At 54.5% G+C, this 16,206-nt stretch overlaps 2 protein-coding genes across 2 annotated transcripts in view; both read left to right on the forward strand.

Annotated features, from left to right (window-relative positions):
• The window catches only part of SLC27A1 (solute carrier family 27 member 1), a 27,267-nt gene extending 24,590 nt beyond the window's left edge, over window positions 1-2,677 (forward strand). Inside the window, exons 8-12 of the mRNA XM_007461020.1 lie at window positions 80-206; window positions 298-435; window positions 508-672; window positions 1,076-1,222; window positions 2,444-2,677. Of these exons, the coding sequence (XP_007461082.1) occupies window positions 80-206; window positions 298-435; window positions 508-672; window positions 1,076-1,222; window positions 2,444-2,601 (735 nt within the window). The 3' untranslated portion in view covers window positions 2,602-2,677. The remainder of the gene's footprint in view (window positions 1-79; window positions 207-297; window positions 436-507; window positions 673-1,075; window positions 1,223-2,443) is intronic.
• A 4,896-nt stretch (window positions 2,678-7,573) lies between these two features.
• Window positions 7,574-13,502, forward strand: PGLS (6-phosphogluconolactonase). Its single transcript, XM_007461021.1, has 5 exons — window positions 7,574-7,902; window positions 11,483-11,590; window positions 12,040-12,141; window positions 12,442-12,582; window positions 13,143-13,502. The coding sequence occupies exons 1-5, from the start codon at window positions 7,615-7,617 to the stop codon at window positions 13,278-13,280; spliced, it is 777 nt and encodes a 258-aa protein (XP_007461083.1). The 5' UTR covers window positions 7,574-7,614; the 3' UTR covers window positions 13,281-13,502.
• Window positions 13,503-16,206: the final 2,704 nt, after the last annotated feature.

Below are 16,206 nucleotides of genomic sequence, written 5' to 3' on the forward strand. Positions count from 1 at the left end.
CGTGGTGTGATGGGGGGGGGGGGGGGAGGACACCGTGTCACCCTGGGGCTCCTCGTTGACTCGGCTGGCCGCATCCCAGGTCGGCTCCTGTGGCTTCAACAGCCGCATCCTGCCCAATGTGTACCCCATCCGACTGGTGAAGGTCAATGAGGACACCATGGAACTACTGCGGGATGCCCAGGGCCTCTGCATCCCATGCCAGGCCGGTGAGCAGGGTCCCGCCCAGTCCCCCGGGGAGCTGGGCCCCCCCCCACCTCCTGCCTGCCCAGCACAGCCTGAACGCTGCCTCCTCCCTAGGGGAGCCTGGCCTCCTCGTGGGCCAGATCAACCAGCAGGACCCGCTGCGTCGCTTCGATGGCTACATCAGCGAGAGTGCCACGAGCAGGAAGGTCACCCACAGCGTCTTCCGCAAGGGTGACAGCGCCTACCTCTCAGGTGTGCAGACCCTGGGGGCTGGCTGTAGGGATGGCAGGTCGCCGTCTTACCTCCCCCTCTCCTCTCTGCCAGGTGACGTGCTGGTGATGGATGAGCTGGGCTATATGTACTTCCGGGACCGCAGTGGGGACACCTTCCGCTGGCGTGGGGAGAACGTCTCCACCACTGAGGTGGAGGGCGTGCTGAGTCGCCTGCTGGGCCAGACAGATGTGGCCGTGTATGGGGTCGCCGTGCCAGGCAAGCTGGGGGCTCTGGGGGTGGTTCTAGGGTCCTGGGAGCAGCTCCAGAGGAGCCCAGCCAAGAGGAGCTTGGAGGTACAGGTACCCTTGTAGGCAGGACCTAAAGTAGTGCACAACCTGGACAACTGCACCCGACAGGGTGGCGGCCTGGATCTGGAATCTCTCCTCATGGCTGATGTTGAGCCTCAGTTTCCTCATCCAGAAAATGGGCTCATGAAATCGGCCATGGCTCAGGGCTGCAGAGAGTGCAGCAGGAGCTCCGTAAAATGTTTGCTGCTTTGGCGAGCATTATTCCAGGTGGAAGGGACTGGAGATCAGAAGCCAGGGGCCACCGTTGGAGGGTGGATCTGGTCCCATGGAGGGGCAAAGGGTGGTGGTCTCAGCCAAACCTCTGTCTCCAGGGGTGGAGGGCAAAGCAGGCATGGCGGCCATTGCAGACCCCCACGGCCAGCTGAGCCCCGATGCCCTGTACCAGGAGCTGCAGAAGGTGCTGGCGCCCTACGCACGGCCCATCTTCCTGCGCCTCCTGCCCCAGGTGGACACCACAGGTGCGGCCCCCTGTCTCTTCGTGTATCCATCTGTCTGTTAGTTCCTCAATCATTTACTTATCTGTCCTAGTTCAGTCCCTGTGCCAGGTCCAACGTAATGGTTCATGGCCAGCCGGCACTGTGGGCCAAGCCCTTTTCTTGTTTTATTTACATACTTATTTCTTTCCGTTTCTCACTCGCACTCCCACTGGGTATCCTGCAGTATTTGGTGCATTTCTTCATATTCAGCATTTTTTCTGATGACTAGGAAATTTGAGCAAATCGTCTCACACCTCTGAGGTTTCCTCTGCTGTAAATCACCCTTCGTATCTTTGACCCATCTTTGATTGCCTCATCTTTCTTTGTGATTTACGGGAATTTCCCGTAATAGTCTAGATGTTAATTCCTTAGGGGTTTCAGACCTTCTACATCTCTTCTGTTTAGGAATCTGTTAACTCTGTCCATGGTGCCCTTTATTGAAAAGAAGCCTCTAATTTTGATACAAACTTAAACACCACCACCACTACCACCTCTGCTTTTTCAATTTTGTGGTTTGTGCTTTTGGAAGGCAGCTATGCTCACCACTCTGCCACCAATGCACACAGGTTTGTGCTTTTTGAAGTTTCATTTGAAAAGAAGAAAACCTTCCCAGCTCTAGAGCACACAGGGATTCTCCCTCCATTTTTTCCTACCAACCCTAACCCTGTCTTTCACAAAACCCTTGTTTAATAGTCTACCGCAGGGAGTGCAAACTTTTCCTTGAAGTCCCAGATGGTAAATATTTTCAGTTGCGGGCCACAGCCTCTGCAGCAATAATTCAGCTCTGCCGCTGTAGGGCAAAAGCAATAGTAAACAGTGTGTAAGTGAATAGGCGTGGCCCACCTCGTATGGTGGGCTGAATCTGGCCCGTGGGGTGGGCCTTGGGCCTATAAGTTGCTGACCCCTGACCTGCTGTGTGACAGAGCCAGCCCTGTCACCTTCGTGGTCTTGTGGGGGGGTCGGCACGTGACCAGGCAGGGGGTACACAGAGTTTCAGGCCATGACGAGGGTGGTCAGGGAGGCCTCCCTGGAGGAGAGGGCATGAAGCTGAGACCCAAAGGCCAGGGGGCAGTCAGGCAGGCAAAATGGGGAAGAATGTTCCTAGCAGAGGCCTCTTCAGAGGCCTGGAGGTGCAGGACAGGATGGCGAGTTGAGGGGGGGGATTCCTGGAATCCCCCTGCCGAGGCACCCCCATCCGCACAGGCACCTTCAAGATTCGGAAGACGAGGCTGCAGCACGAGGGCTTCGACCCACGCCAGACCTCAGACCGGCTCTTCTTCCTGGACCTGAAGCAGGGCCACTACCTGCCTCTGGATCAGGGAGTCTACACCCGCATCTGTTCGGGAGCCTTCTCCCTCTGACGATCTTCCTCGGCCCACAAGAGACTTTGCACCAGGCCCAGCAAGCGAGGGGAGCTTGAACCAGACAGCCCTGCCCTGTCCTGGGGGCAGGGAAACTGGATCCCGGGAGGAGCCTGTATTTCCCGCCTTCACCCTCCTCCTCTCTCCCTCTGGTTGCCCCCTGCCTGTCCTCCACTCCTGTGCTTGTGTGTGTGTCTGCTGGGGTCTGTGCGGAGGCCCAGCTGCCCTGGGGGCCTCCGCGGGTCCTCCCCACGGTGGTAAACCCGAGTGGGGCCTCTCCACCTCCCTCTCAGCTGTGCCTTAACAAGGCCCACCCAGCCCAGACCTCCCTAGGCTGGTGGATTCCTGGACGTTGTAGCACTGCATGAGCTCCAGGCAGGCCCTCCACTCTCCTTGCTGAACTGAGGAGCCGGGGGTGTCTGCCTGGCCAGCCGGGGAGCAGGGGGGCCTCGGCCAGGGGTGCAGGTCAACGGGAAATCTCTTCCCGGCCGGGCCAATTGCCTTTTGCACTTTCTGTCCCTGGTGGGTCTCCCTTGCCTTGCCTGCCCTTCCTGATACCCCAGAAACTTCTGGAACTGACTGTGACCACTTGGATGTTTCCCCTGCCCAGATGTCCCTGTTCAGGCGTCTCCACGGAGCTTCTGCTGGAGGGGCCCTGAAGATGGCTCTGGGTGGCTGCTCAGCCCACTGCTCAGATGCTCACCCTGGCAGAGGCCTCTTGGGGATCCTACCTGGTGTGGCTGCTGGAGGGACACATGGGAGTGGCAGCAGTGGGGTTGGGGGAGGCCTCCAGGCCAGGGGTGGCATCTGACATGGCCTCTTGGGCCTCAGGCGTTCCAGCCTATTGAATGTCCCGCTAGCCTTGCTAGTGACAGCTCGGACCCTGGGTTGGTGACATCCCGAGACAACCCTGCCAGGATGGCTCGGACATCCCCATCAGCTTCGTCGATGGCTCAGCCCGGACACCCATCGTTGGGGCCTGCCACCCAAACTGCCCCCCGGTCCCTCCCTCTGGCAGCACCGTCCCGCACCTAGAACAGCAAGGCCAGTAGCAGGTGACCCCATGCTGTTTTGCGTGGGCCTTTCTAAGCACTGAGATTTTGTTTCCTAGCTGAATTTAAGAAATAAACCTGTGCAGAGTGTCTGGTGCCTGATGGGAACTCAGTCACTCACCGTTTGTCCCCATGTGGCCCAGAACCCTGTCAGTTTCGGGCCCCTCACCGGGTACCACACAGTCACCAGACATGAGCAAAACATACTCAGCCTTTACTTACAGCTCCTGTTGCCTCTTCTCCAACCTGCAAGGCTTCAGGGGTCTGGGGATGGGGGGCGGGGTGGGGGGCACATGAGTTAGCTTTCTCGCCACCTCCCTGCAGCCTCCGGGTCCTCCCGTAGCCCCGTGCTGACCTTGGTGGTCCCAGGAGAGGGACAGCCTATCGGCCTGTGGGTTCCGGCAGGTGCACAGGATGGCCGGGGACAGAGGGTGTGTCCTGGCATGTCCGGCTGCCCCAGGAAGGGAGCCCCTCTGTGTGTGGGGTCAGCACGTAAGGCCATAGCTCTGGGCGAGAACCACTGAGCCTGCAAGGGTAGATGTCTGAGATGGGATCTGAACCCAGGACATTGAGCTCCAGAGTTCATACTCTCAGCTCCCACCTTCAGCTGTCCCCCCTCCAGAATTATAATGTCTATCTCGTCTCCATTTCAAGGGACAGAGGAAGAAAGTCTTATGACAACGGAGCATTTGCTAGGAGGGAGCACCCAGGGGGCGACCCTGGGGTTGGACGGGGGGTGGATGAGTCCTTGGCCAGCTCAAGGGTGGATGAACCATTGATGTGTGGAGCTGGTCCTTGGCTGCCCACAGTGCAAAGAGGGGGATGTAAGGTATAGCCTCTGAGATGCCCAGTGAGGGTGGGAGAAGGATCTGTTGCTGGTGGGGATGGAGCTTCCCTGGTGTGCTGATAAGCAAGTGCATTCTGGGTAACATCCCTTCAGACATCCAACCACCTCCAAAGGTATCATCGTGGTCCCTGTTGTACCGATGAGGAAACTGAAGGCACAGGGAGGGGGATGAACTCATTGTAAGGGGCTCTGGTGAGAAAGTGGCCCAGTGGGGACCTTTCTCATTGCAAAGCCTGTGACGCTAGTTGCAGCAGTGTAAGAAGTTCTCTCCAGACCAGCAAGAAGATAATCCTGATGTCTCTTAGGATCAGGGTCTGCGTTTGTTTGCTTTTTAAAATTAATAGGGGACTTCCCTGGTGATGCAAGGTTAAGAATCTGCCTACCAATGCAGGCAACACGGGTTCAATCCCTGGTTCGGGAAGATCCCACATGCCGCAGAGCAGCTAAGCCCGTGCGCCACAACTACTGAGCCTGCGCTCTAGAGCCCGTGCTCCGCAACAAGAGATGCCACCACAATGAGAAGCCTGCGCACCGCAATGAAGTGTAGCCACGGCTCGCTGCAACTAGAGAAAGCCCACGCGCAGCAACGAAGACCCAACGCAGCCAAAAATAAATAAATAAACTTATTAAAAAATAATTAAATTAATAGATTTTACTTATTAGGGCAGTTTTAGGTTTACAGGAAAATGAGCAGAAAATACAGAGTTCCCATATACCCCCTCACCTCTGCCACTGTTTCCACTATAATTAACATCTGGCATTAGTGGGCTACATTTGTTACACTTGATGAGCTAATGTAGATACATTATTATTAAGCCAAGTCCACAGTTTACATTAGGGTTAGCTCTGTTATACATTCTGTGGGTTTCAACAATTGCATAAAGACAAGCATCCACTGTTACAGTATCACAAAGAATAGTTTCTCTTGCCCTAAAATTCCCATGTTCCATCTCTTCATTCCTCCTACCCCAACCCCTGATCTTTTTACTGTCTCCACAGTTTTGCCTTTTCCAGAGTGTCATGGACTTGGAATCACACCATGTGTAACCTTTTCAGACTGGCTTCTCTCAGCAAGATGCATTTGATGTTCCTCTATGCCTTCTCGTGGCTTGATAGCTCTGTACTTTTTTTTTTTTTTTTTTTTTTTTTTAGGTCAAAATTAAAATATGTGCTCCGGATGCGCAGGCTCAGCGGCCATGGCTCACAGGCCCAGCCGCTCCACGGCACGTGGGATCCTCCCGGACCGGGGCACGAACCCCTGTCCCCTGCATCGGCAGGCGGACTCTCAACCACTGCGCCACCAGGGAAGCCCCAATAGCTCTGTATTTTTTTATACCAAATGAGAAGCTCTGTGACTTGCCCCCGGGACCCTCGGTAAATCAGGAAGAGAGCTAGGATCCCAAGGTGCTGTGCCCTGAGCCTCCTTTTTGGAGGGGCCCTGGAAGGATATGCACAGAGGGGATGTCTTTATTTGTGACGTGGGAAGAAAAACGCCCCAGCCTGATGTTGGCAAGTACACTGTGAGAGGCAGGGGCTGAGAAGTGCATGAAGGACCAGGAAGGAGCAGCAGCTGCCCGAGAGGGCACCTGGAGGAGGAAAGTTGGGGGCTAGGAGCTTCCTGAGGACGGGCGGCTGCAGGCTGAATCCCTGCCCCACACCCCTTGAGGGTCTCCATCACTCTGGGGAAGATTCCAGGCTCTGGCTAGCACTGTCATCCTGCAGGCTTTTTTCCTTGTACCACAGATGGCTGTTTCCAGCCTGTGTCTGGCCTCAGCGCCTTCGCTCCTGCTGTCTCATGTGCCTGAATCACTGGTTTATTTTTTAAGTGAGCTGTTATTCATATACCATAAAATGCACCCTCTTAAAATGTGCAACTTAGGGCTTCCCTGGTGGCACAGTGGTTAGGAGTCTGCCTGCCGATGCAGGGGACATAGGTTCGAGCCCTGCTCGGGGAGGATCCCATACGCCGTGGAGCAACAGAGCCCGTGTGCAACTACTGAAGCCCGTGCTCCACAACTACTGAAGCCCGCGTGCCTGAAGCCCGTGCTCCACAACAGGAGAAGCCACCGCACTGAGAAGCCCGCGCACCGCAACGAAGAGTAGCCCCTGCTGGCAGCAACTAGAGAAAGCCCATGCACAGCAACGAAGACATAACGCAGCCAAAAATAATAAGATGAAATAAATACATTTAAAATATAATAAAAATAAAAAACATTTAAAATGTGCAACTTAGTGGCTTCTAGTATATTCACAAGGTTATGCAACCGTCCCCTCTGTCTAGTTACAGAATTGATGCTGTAAATGGCATTGTTTTCTTGCTATTTCTTTGAAAGATGCATTACCTATGCAAATCTCATTGCACTTACTACACTCTCCTAAACTCTCTGCTTCTGAGACGTGGTCCAGCTGCCTTGACCCACCAGGCCTCCTGCCCCTTCCAGTCCTCCCTGCCCATGTTATTCCCTGAGTAATTCTATCTTATCAGCCAAGGCCCACTTGCCTCAGTCTGGGAGCTTCTCCAGGCAAGATCCAGGGTGGAGGACTCTCTGAGTCCTCAGAGAGACACAGAGGTCTCCAGAGAGAATATGCAGGAGAAATTCAACAAGTGTATTTTCAGCCCCTACGCTGTGCCATAATTCAGGGGGCTTTGGAGGACTCGGTGAACATAACAAATATCCCTGTCCTCATCAAGTCTATATTTTAATTAAAGAGAGAGACGACAAATACCAGCAAGACAAACAGAAGTTCAGGAATGCAAAGTCCACCAAAATGCGCCCTCCTCCAGGAAATCACCTCCCTCCACCCGACCCCAGGTCCCCCTCTTCCCGAGCCTGGAAGCTCCCTTCTCTGGCCCCGCCCTGATACCGGGTGGTTGAGCGCAACTGCACCTGCTCCGCCTGCCGCAGCCCAGGAAAGAGTTCGAGGAGCGCGCAAAGAATCAATGAGCGCAGCCGGACCGGCTGCCCCACCCCGCCGGGATTTCACTCATGGGACTGCGCATGTGCTAAAAGCAGCCGCCCAAAGGCACCGAGAGCTGTGTACCAGGACCAGTCTTCGCGCAGGCGCACTGGCGGCTGCCGGGAGGGCTTCCGCCTCCCTGCTGCCGCCGTCGCCATGGCCGCGCCGGCCCCCGGCCTCATCTCGGTCTTCTCGAGCTCGCAAGAGCTGGGCGCGTCGCTGGCACAACTGGTGGCGCAGCAGGCAGCGTGCTGCCTGGCGGGGGCCCGCGCCCGCTTCACGCTCGGCCTGTCAGGCGGCAGCCTCGTCTCGATGCTGGCCCGCGAGCTGCCCACCGCCGCTGCCCCCGCCGGGCCCGCCAGCCTCGCGCGCTGGACGCTGGGCTTCTGCGACGAGCGCCTCGTGCCCTTCGAGCACGCCGAGAGCACGTACGGCCTCTACCGGGTGAGAGCTACGGGGGCCGCCGGGGGTCACGTCGAGAGGGCCGCACCCATTGCCTGAACCCGGCTACGGGGGGCACCGGGGGTCACTTCGAGAAGGCCGCGCCCACCGCCTGAACCAGGCTACGGGGATATTGCAGGTCACACCGTGCCCTCTGCCTCTATCTGGACTGGATCTGGGAATGGTCTGCTGGGTGCCCTGAGGTCCTGTCTGGGCTGTACCTCCACTGCCACCCGGGTGGAAAGTGGGGACCTTGAAGCCTCTCTTGATGCTTTATCCGGTAGCCAGGTAGAGGGAATGGCATGGGCAAAGGCGTGGAGGTGAAACAGAGTGGTCCATTCCAGGGACCTAAAGAAGGTCAGGCGCCGCAGGCTCGTAGCGTGCAAAGGCAGAATTAGGGAAGAGCCAGGTAGGAGGGATCTGGTGTGGAACCTGGGCCTCAGATTCCCCATCTGTAACCTGGACGAGTTCTCGGTGGTCTCCACACAGCTTGCGGCACTGATGACTCCGAGACTGGTTATCTTTGGCCTGGGGCCCCAGACTCCTATAGAATCAGGGGACCCCCTGCCCGCCGTTTTACAAGCAGGAAAACTGAGGCTTGGAGGATCTGTGGTCTGAGCTGGGTGCCCACACCTTCCTCGCAGCCCCCCGCATCTCAGTCAACTCTTCTTGCCATGGATGGAGGAGGAAAACCCACCCAGGGAAGTGTGGGAGGTGCAGGTTTGGCCAGAAGCCTCAGGTCGCTCAGGTCCTGGTTGTGTTTAAGTTCTCTTCACAAAGAAGCTTGAGGTGATGGGTTTTCGTTTGTTTTGTTTGTTTTGGTAATAAGCAGGAAGGTTTACTGATTACCAAGCGCTTTATCCATCATCTCATGAAACCCCACAATAGCCTATGAGGCGGGGGCTGTTAGTACCTCCATTTCATAGATGGAGAAACTGAGGCCAGAAGAGGAGAGTCACCTAGTAACCAGTGAGGGAGCCGGGGTATGAACCTGCCTGGCCCAGCCCCCCAGATAGCACCTCGGACCCATAGCAGGGACAGGGGCCGCCCTTAAGTCTGCTTTCCTGTGTGTCTTCCCCCAGAGCCTAATTTAAAAGTGGGCTCTTGTTTCTTTTTACTTTGCGTGGCTTTGAAAGACTTTTAATTAGAAAAGCCGTACTTGCTCAAGTAACAGAATTCTAACAAAACAGTCAAAGAGAAAGTTGCACGGATATTCATTGCGTGTCCATGTATCCAGCACTAGCGCAGGGCTCGTCGTGGGGCAAGGGGTACCAACACACAGGGCAATAAATAAGGGAAATCCACTCCGAGCCATAACGTAATGCAGTTTAGACAAAAGATAATAGTGTAAGATGATAAAAAGTGCCAGGGAAGAGAGGGGAGCATCTTTCAGCCAGGATGGTGGGCACTGGGGGGCTCTGAGGAGGTGACGTTTGGGCTGTGACCAGAAGGTGTGAGGAGCCCGCCACAGGTAGGCTGGGGCAGAGGGTAGAGTAGAGGCAAAAGCTGTGCGGTGGGAACAAACATGGGGCGAGGATTTGCTTCTGCCAGTTCCCCCGTGAGGGGAACCATATTAGTTCCCTGGGCCTGCCGTTACAAAGTACCATCAAATGGGTAGCTTGAAACAACAGGCGTTGATTCACAGTTCTAGAGGCCAGAAGTCCAAAATCAAGGTGTTTTCAGCAGAGCTATGCTCCCTCCAAAGGCTCTAGGGGAGGAGGCTTCCTTGCCTCTTGCAGTTTCTGGTGGCTCCAGGCGTTTCTTGACTTGTGGCTGCATCACTCCAACCTTTACCTCTGCTTCTACATCATCTCCTCCTCTGATTTTCTCTTTGTGTCCTCCCCTTATAAGGACACCAGTCATCGGATTTAGGGCCCATCCTAATGCACTGACTTCATCTTAACTAGTGACAACTGCAAAGACCCTCTTTCTAAATAAGGCCACATTCTGAGGTTCTGGGTAGACATGAATTTGGGGGGCCACTAAGCAACCTGGTACAGGGATGCAGAGGTATTCCTCTCCATGAGGATGGACCCTGGGCACCTTGGGGCTCTCTAAGCATGAATGGCTCACCCTGTTCTATGGGCCTTCTGCTGTCCAGGCTGGGAGGATTAGCTGGGGCCACCTTCCCGGGGATGGTTCCTCAGCACCTACAAAGTGTTTAGAGAGAGCCCACCCGATCAACCAGCAGTTCCACTTCCAGGAACCTGCCCAACCGATGCCCAGCCTTGGGCTCCCTGGAAGCCCAAACTGAGGAGGAGGGAATGGCTCTGACCCTGTGGGGGAGGGCAGCTCAGGAGGGGACTCAGGTGACAGAAATGGGGCACCCGTACTCCATCCGGCTTTGCTCAGTACAATCCCCAGGCGTGTGTATAGATGGGGACCTTGGACAAAGCAGGTCTTTCCAATGATGGATCTGATCGTGCCCCTCCCCAGCTCACACACCCTCCTTGGCTCCCCATTACCCTCAACACAGAGCCCACACTCAGGCCAGCATTCAGGGGGGTCAGCACCATAAGGTCTGGCGGGTTTATCCCATGTCCCTGCCGCCTTCCCCCGCTGCTCCAAAAACTATATTGTTTACCTGCTTTTACTTTGTGGTTCAGCTCAGCATTGCCTCGGCTGAGCTAGTCCCTGCCTAAAAGGAGGCACCGAGGTGGGGGTTGCCAGCATCCATCCCAGGGCAGATCCAAGGCCCTGGGGCTCATCTCCATGGGCGAGGGCTAGAGCCCTCTGCCTTGCGGGAGGCCTGATTCCAGGTGCTTCTGCATTAAACCCACGCATCCTAGGTTGGGGTGCCTGCTGTGTGCTGGGCGTGCTCACCCCGTAGTGGCAGCCCGGAAGACAAATCAGTGCTTTTCACAATTATATGTCATGCCACCAGGCAGCACTACGGGGGAGGTGCAAGCAGGGGTGGCTGCTCAGACAAGGCAGCTTGAGGGATGTGTAAGTTTCCCAGGCAGGGTCAGCAGCTGGTATACCCACTGAGGCAGGAAGGTCAGCAGGGCCTCGTGGAGGGCAGAGAGGGGCTAGGTTTTATCCTGAAGGCCAAAGGACCCTGGGGGTTTGTTTGTTTACTTACTTTTATTGGAGTATAATTGCTTTACAGTGTTGTGTTAGTTTCCGCTGTACAGCAAAGTGAATCAGCTGTACGTACTCATATATCCCCTCTTTTTTAGATTTCCTTCCCATTTAGGTCACCACAGAGCACTGAGTAGAGTTCCCTGTGCTACACAGTAGGTTCTCATTAGTTATCTGTTTTATACATAGTAGCGTATATGTGTCAATCCCAATCTCCCAATTCATCCCACAGCCCCCTTTCCCCACCCTGGGGGTTTAGAAACAGGGCTGTAGTGTGGCCAAACAGGTGCAGGCTGGAGCCAGGAGGCCCCCAAGCACCATGGACTTGAAAGACCCCTGGCGGAATGCCACTGGGATCCACTGGGATCCTCACTCACACGGGAAGTGGGTATAATGACAGTCATGTCCTCACCTGGAGGATCCAGGTAGTTATAGGTGCAAGTCCCATGCCACCACAAACTGTGTGTTTCTGTTGGTGACACTGTGCCCCCGTCTGCTGCAGACCCACCTGCTCTCCAGGCTGCCGATCCCCGACAGCCAGGTGATCACCGTTAACCCCGAGCTGCCCGTGGAGGAGGCAGCTGAGGACTATGCCAAGAAGCTGAGACAGGTGAGTCCCTCGGAGCAGCTGCAGCAAGACCTCATCCATCCGATGGCCTCTCCCAGAGTGCCGGAGCTGCCTGCTGGGGGCACTGTGTGCTCATCACTGGCAGAAATTCTCCCTGGGACAGTCAGCAGATCCAACCTCACCCTGCAGAGCCCCCTTTGAGGATCCCTCCTCTGAGAGGCCCTGCCCTGGGGGACCCCAAAGGTGGCCTGGTCTCTGACACCCTGGTAGTGGGCCTGGGTCTTCAAATCTTGGGGACAGTTGTATACCCACACTGTCAGCCAGGTGGACAGTGAAATGTGGAACCTTGTAGATTAGAGTTCCTTTTTTTGCAGGTGAGGCTGAACATTTCTCACTGGGTTACAGCGACCTGTTTTTCTGACAACTGTTTCTTTGTGTCCTCTGCGCCCTTCCCTCACAACTTCTTGGGACTGTCTCCTTTCCTCACCCAGGCATTCCAAGGGGACTCCATCCCGGTTTTCGACCTGCTGATTCTGGGTGTGGGTCCCGATGGCCACACCTGCTCACTCTTCCCAGACCACCCCCTCCTGCAGGTGAGCACACCCACGAAGGTCCTGCTCATGTCTGAGCCCCAGCCTCTGCCATCTGGGGCTTCCAGAGCACTGGAAGGTGCCTACAGCCTGGTGTGGTCAGCCTCTGCCAACAGGCATGCCCTCTGGGCTTGACCCTTTTGAGCCTCAGTTCACCCATCTTAAAACAGGAACCTTAAATCAAGTACCACAGGATTAGCAGGGCGGGATGGAACGATAGATGGACAATGCTTGGCATGTGTGAGTACTCAAGAGGTCAAGTGACATTGTCCTCCTGTCTCTACCTTGGGCCTCCCTCCCCAGGAGCGGGAGAAGATTGTGGCCCCCATCAGCGACTCCCCAAAGCCACCTCCACAGCGCGTGACCCTCACACTTCCCGTGCTGAACGCAGCTCGAACTATCATCTTTGTGGCAACTGGAGAAGGCAAGGCAGCCGTTCTGAAGGTAACAGCTGAGGGCCCCCTTCCCAAGAAGGTTGTAGGTATAGAATATGGCCCTAGACACTACTGTGCTGAAAGCACCAGATCCCAGGATATTTCAGTAATTCTTGGGTTGAAGAGGAGATGAAAACTGCAAATACAGGCTAGTTAGGAGTTAACGATTATGAAATGAAATGGATGAGATGAGGCCAAAACTGCTTAGAGGTAAATTCGTAGCACTTAATGCATTTACATATATATTTAGTTGTTAAATAGAAAACGATTGAAATAAAGCAATCAAGCACTTTAGAAAGCTGCTTTTGCCCTGTAACAGCAGAGCTGAGTAGTTGCAACAGAGGTGGGGTGTGATCTGCAGAGCCGAAACAGTGACTCTCTGGTCTTTGTAGAAGAGGTGTGCTAACCCCCATATTAAACAGTCACATGATAAAAAGGAAGAGACCCCATCCCTCCTGATTGCTTGAAGCTAGGACATCTGGGATGGGTGATATCACCTCTTGAGGGTAGGAGAGGTCCAAGGGTGCTGGGGTGTGGGCAGGGCCCCATGCTCCTGCCCTCTCCACACAGCGCATTTTGGAGGACAAGGAGGAAAATCCGCTCCCCGCCGCCCTGGTCCAGCCCCGCACTGGGAAACTTTGCTGGTTCCTGGATGAGGCAGCAGCCCGACTCCTGACCGTGCCCTTCGAGAAGCATTCCACTTTGTAACTGGTGCCGAGATGCTACAGCTGGGACCACGCACAGCCCGAGTGGGCTGGGATCTTCCCAGTCTGGGCCCCGCTGCCAGCCCACTCCAGGCTTCATTTTAGAAAAGCCGAGTGGTGCCACTAGGAAGCCGATAGGGTCTGGCCACCAGCCCTGCCCAGGGGCTCAGCCCATGGGCCATGGCTCTGGGTGACTCAGTTATTAAAAGGAACATCTCTTTGAAGTCTCCGCTGTCTCGTGGTCCTTGGTGGGCAGTGGGACTGTTGATCCCCGGGTGGAGGGCCTGATCTGCAGCCCTCATCCCAGCACATGGAGGGCAGGGAAGGGCACCCTGGATGAGTGTCCTGGGGCTGCCATAGCAGAGTACCACAAACCAGGTGGCTTCAAACAACTGAAATTTATTGTCTCACAGTTCATGAGGCCAGGAGTCTAAAATCAAGGTGTCGGGAAGGTTACATCCTTCTGGAGGCTCTGCAGGAGAATCTATCCCAGGTCTCTCTCCTGGTAGCTGCTGGCAATTCTTGGCCTTCCTTAGCTTGTAGGCACATCACTCATCTCTGCCTCTGTTGTCACATGGCCTTCTCTTTGTGTGTTTCTCTGTGTCCTGTCCTCCTTTTTTATTTTTGTCTTGTTTTTTTGTTTGTTTGTTTGTTTGTTTTCTTGGCCATGCCACTTGACTTGCAGGATCTCAGAGATCTCCCAGAGCAGGGATTGAACCCGGGCCACAGCAGTAGAAGCCCAGAATCCTAACCACCAGGCCACCAGGGAACTCCCTCTTGTCCTCTTCTTTTTTTTTTATAGATAAGATTTTTAAAAATATTTATTTTATTTATTATCATTTATTTTTGGCTGCATTAGGTCTTCGTTGCTGTGCATGGGCTTTCTCTAGTTGTGGCGAGCGGGGCCTACTCTTTGTTGGGGTGCGTGGGCTTCTCATTGCAGTGGCTTCTCTTTTTGCAGAGCATGGGCTCTAGGCGTGCAGGCTTCAGTAGTTGTGGTGCGCAGGCTCAGTAGTTGTGGCTTGCAGGCTTAGTTACTCTGTGGCATGTGGGATCTTCCTGGACCAGGGATCGAACCCGTGTCCCCCTGCATTGTCAGGTGGATTCTTAACCACTGCGCCACCAGGGAAGCCCTCCCTCCTGTCCTCTTCTAATAAGGACACCTGTCATTGGATATAGGACCACCCTAAATCCAGGATGAGCTCATCTCAAGATCCTTAACTCATTTTGTCTGTAAAGATGTCTGTTCCGAGTAAGATCACATTCTGAGGTTCCAGGGGTTAGGATGTGGACATATTCTTTTTTTTAAACTGTGTTAAAATACACATAAAATTTACCATCTTAACCATTTTTAAGTATACAGTTCAGTGGTATTAAATACATTTACAGTTTTAAGCAGCCATTACCATCATCCGTCCCCATAACTCTTTTCATCTTGTAAATCTGAAACTCTGTACTTATTAAACACTAACTCCCCATTCTCCCCTCTCCCCGGCCCTGGCAACCACCATAATATTTTCTGTCTCTATGATTTTCACTACTATTAAGTGCCTCGTGTAATTGGGATCATACAGTATTTGCCTTTTTGTGACGGGCTTATTTCACTCTGCATAATGTCCTCCAGGTTCATCCATGTTGTAGCGTGTGTGAACTTCCTTCCTCTTTAAGATATGATATACCACATTTTACTTATCCACTCACTGGTCAGTGGACACTTGGGTTGCTTCTGTGTTTTAGCTATTGTAAATAATGCTTCTGTGAACATGGGTGGATGAATATCTCTTCGAGAGCCTACTTTCAGTTCTTTTGGATATACGTCCAGAAGTGGAATTGCTGGGTCATAACGCATATGGTAGTTCTATTTTTAATTTTCAGAGGAGCCTCCATACTGTTTTCCACAGCAGTTGTATCATTTTACATTCCCATCAACAGTGCCCAAGGGTTCCAATGCCTCCTCATCCTCGCTAACACTTGTTTTCTTTGTTTGTTTTTGTTTGGTTTTTGCGGTACGCGGGCCTCTCACTGCTGCGGCCTCTCCCGTTGCAGAGCACAGGCTCCGGACGCGCAGGCTCAGCGGCCATGGCTCATGGGCCCAGCCGCTCCGCGGCATGTGGGATCTTCCCAGACCGGGGCACGAACCCGCGTCCCCTGCGTTGGCAGGCGGACTCTCAACCACTGTGCCACCAGGGAAGCCCCTGTTCCTGTTTTTTTTGTGTGGACATATCCTTTTGGGGGACACAGTTCAATCCCCTGCCCACTCACTTGGCCGAGTTCCCGTTGCACACCCAGGGCCAGTCGTGACCTCTGCACGTGGCCATGCTGCAGTCCTGCTCAGAGCCTTGAATGCTCCGAGATGCTGCTGCTTCGCATCAGGACTGCAGCACTGGCCCAGAGTGCGTCTGCTCATGTCCTACCCATCAACTCTGCCTGGCTCCAGGGACCAGGGGAGGCTGGTGGGAGAGGCATGTGGGAATTGAAACCTTAAAGCTGAAACCACAGAAAGTGAAGTTTCCTTCAACGTCTTGTCTGGGTTGATCACTCAAGATGTTGAGAGTGAGGAAGTGGGACGGGGCTGAGCGGAAACAGATTGAGAGAAGCAGAGTAGAGGGTTGGAAGGAAAGCAGCCTGGCCGTGCTTGGGCAACAGCAGGTGCCATTAGTGGGAAGACCCAACTAATCCGATCCAGTCTAGGGCTTTATGCGCCGATAGAGAATGGACTGGCAAAGCAGGAACCAAAGGGAAACAGCCCATGAGTCCACGGCACAGCAGTGGCTCCCCACCGGCTCCCACTACCCCAGCACTGACCCCAGGGGCCCGGGGTGTCAGTCCACTTCTGTCTTCCCAGCCTGGTGCTGGGCCTGGGCTGGATCCTCTTGGGATCCAGAGTTACCCGGCAAGGGGTAGGTACAGGATTTAGCTGCCCCATTTCT

Source organism: Lipotes vexillifer, unplaced genomic scaffold, assembly GCF_000442215.2.
Source record: "Lipotes vexillifer unplaced genomic scaffold, Lipotes_vexillifer_v1.1 scaffold469, whole genome shotgun sequence".
NCBI classification, from domain to species: domain Eukaryota; kingdom Metazoa; phylum Chordata; class Mammalia; order Artiodactyla; family Lipotidae; genus Lipotes; species Lipotes vexillifer.

Excerpts from the sequence above, each read along its gene's own strand:
- PGLS (XM_007461021.1), top strand. The coding sequence starts at position 7,615 with ATGGCCGCGCCGGCCCCCGGCCTCATCTCGGTCTTCTCGAGCTCGCAA. Across the intron at positions 7,903-11,482 it reads GCACGTACGGCCTCTACCGG|ACCCACCTGCTCTCCAGGCT; the intron begins GTGAGAGCTACG and ends CGTCTGCTGCAG. Across the intron at positions 12,583-13,142 it reads GCAAGGCAGCCGTTCTGAAG|CGCATTTTGGAGGACAAGGA; the intron begins GTAACAGCTGAG and ends CTCTCCACACAG.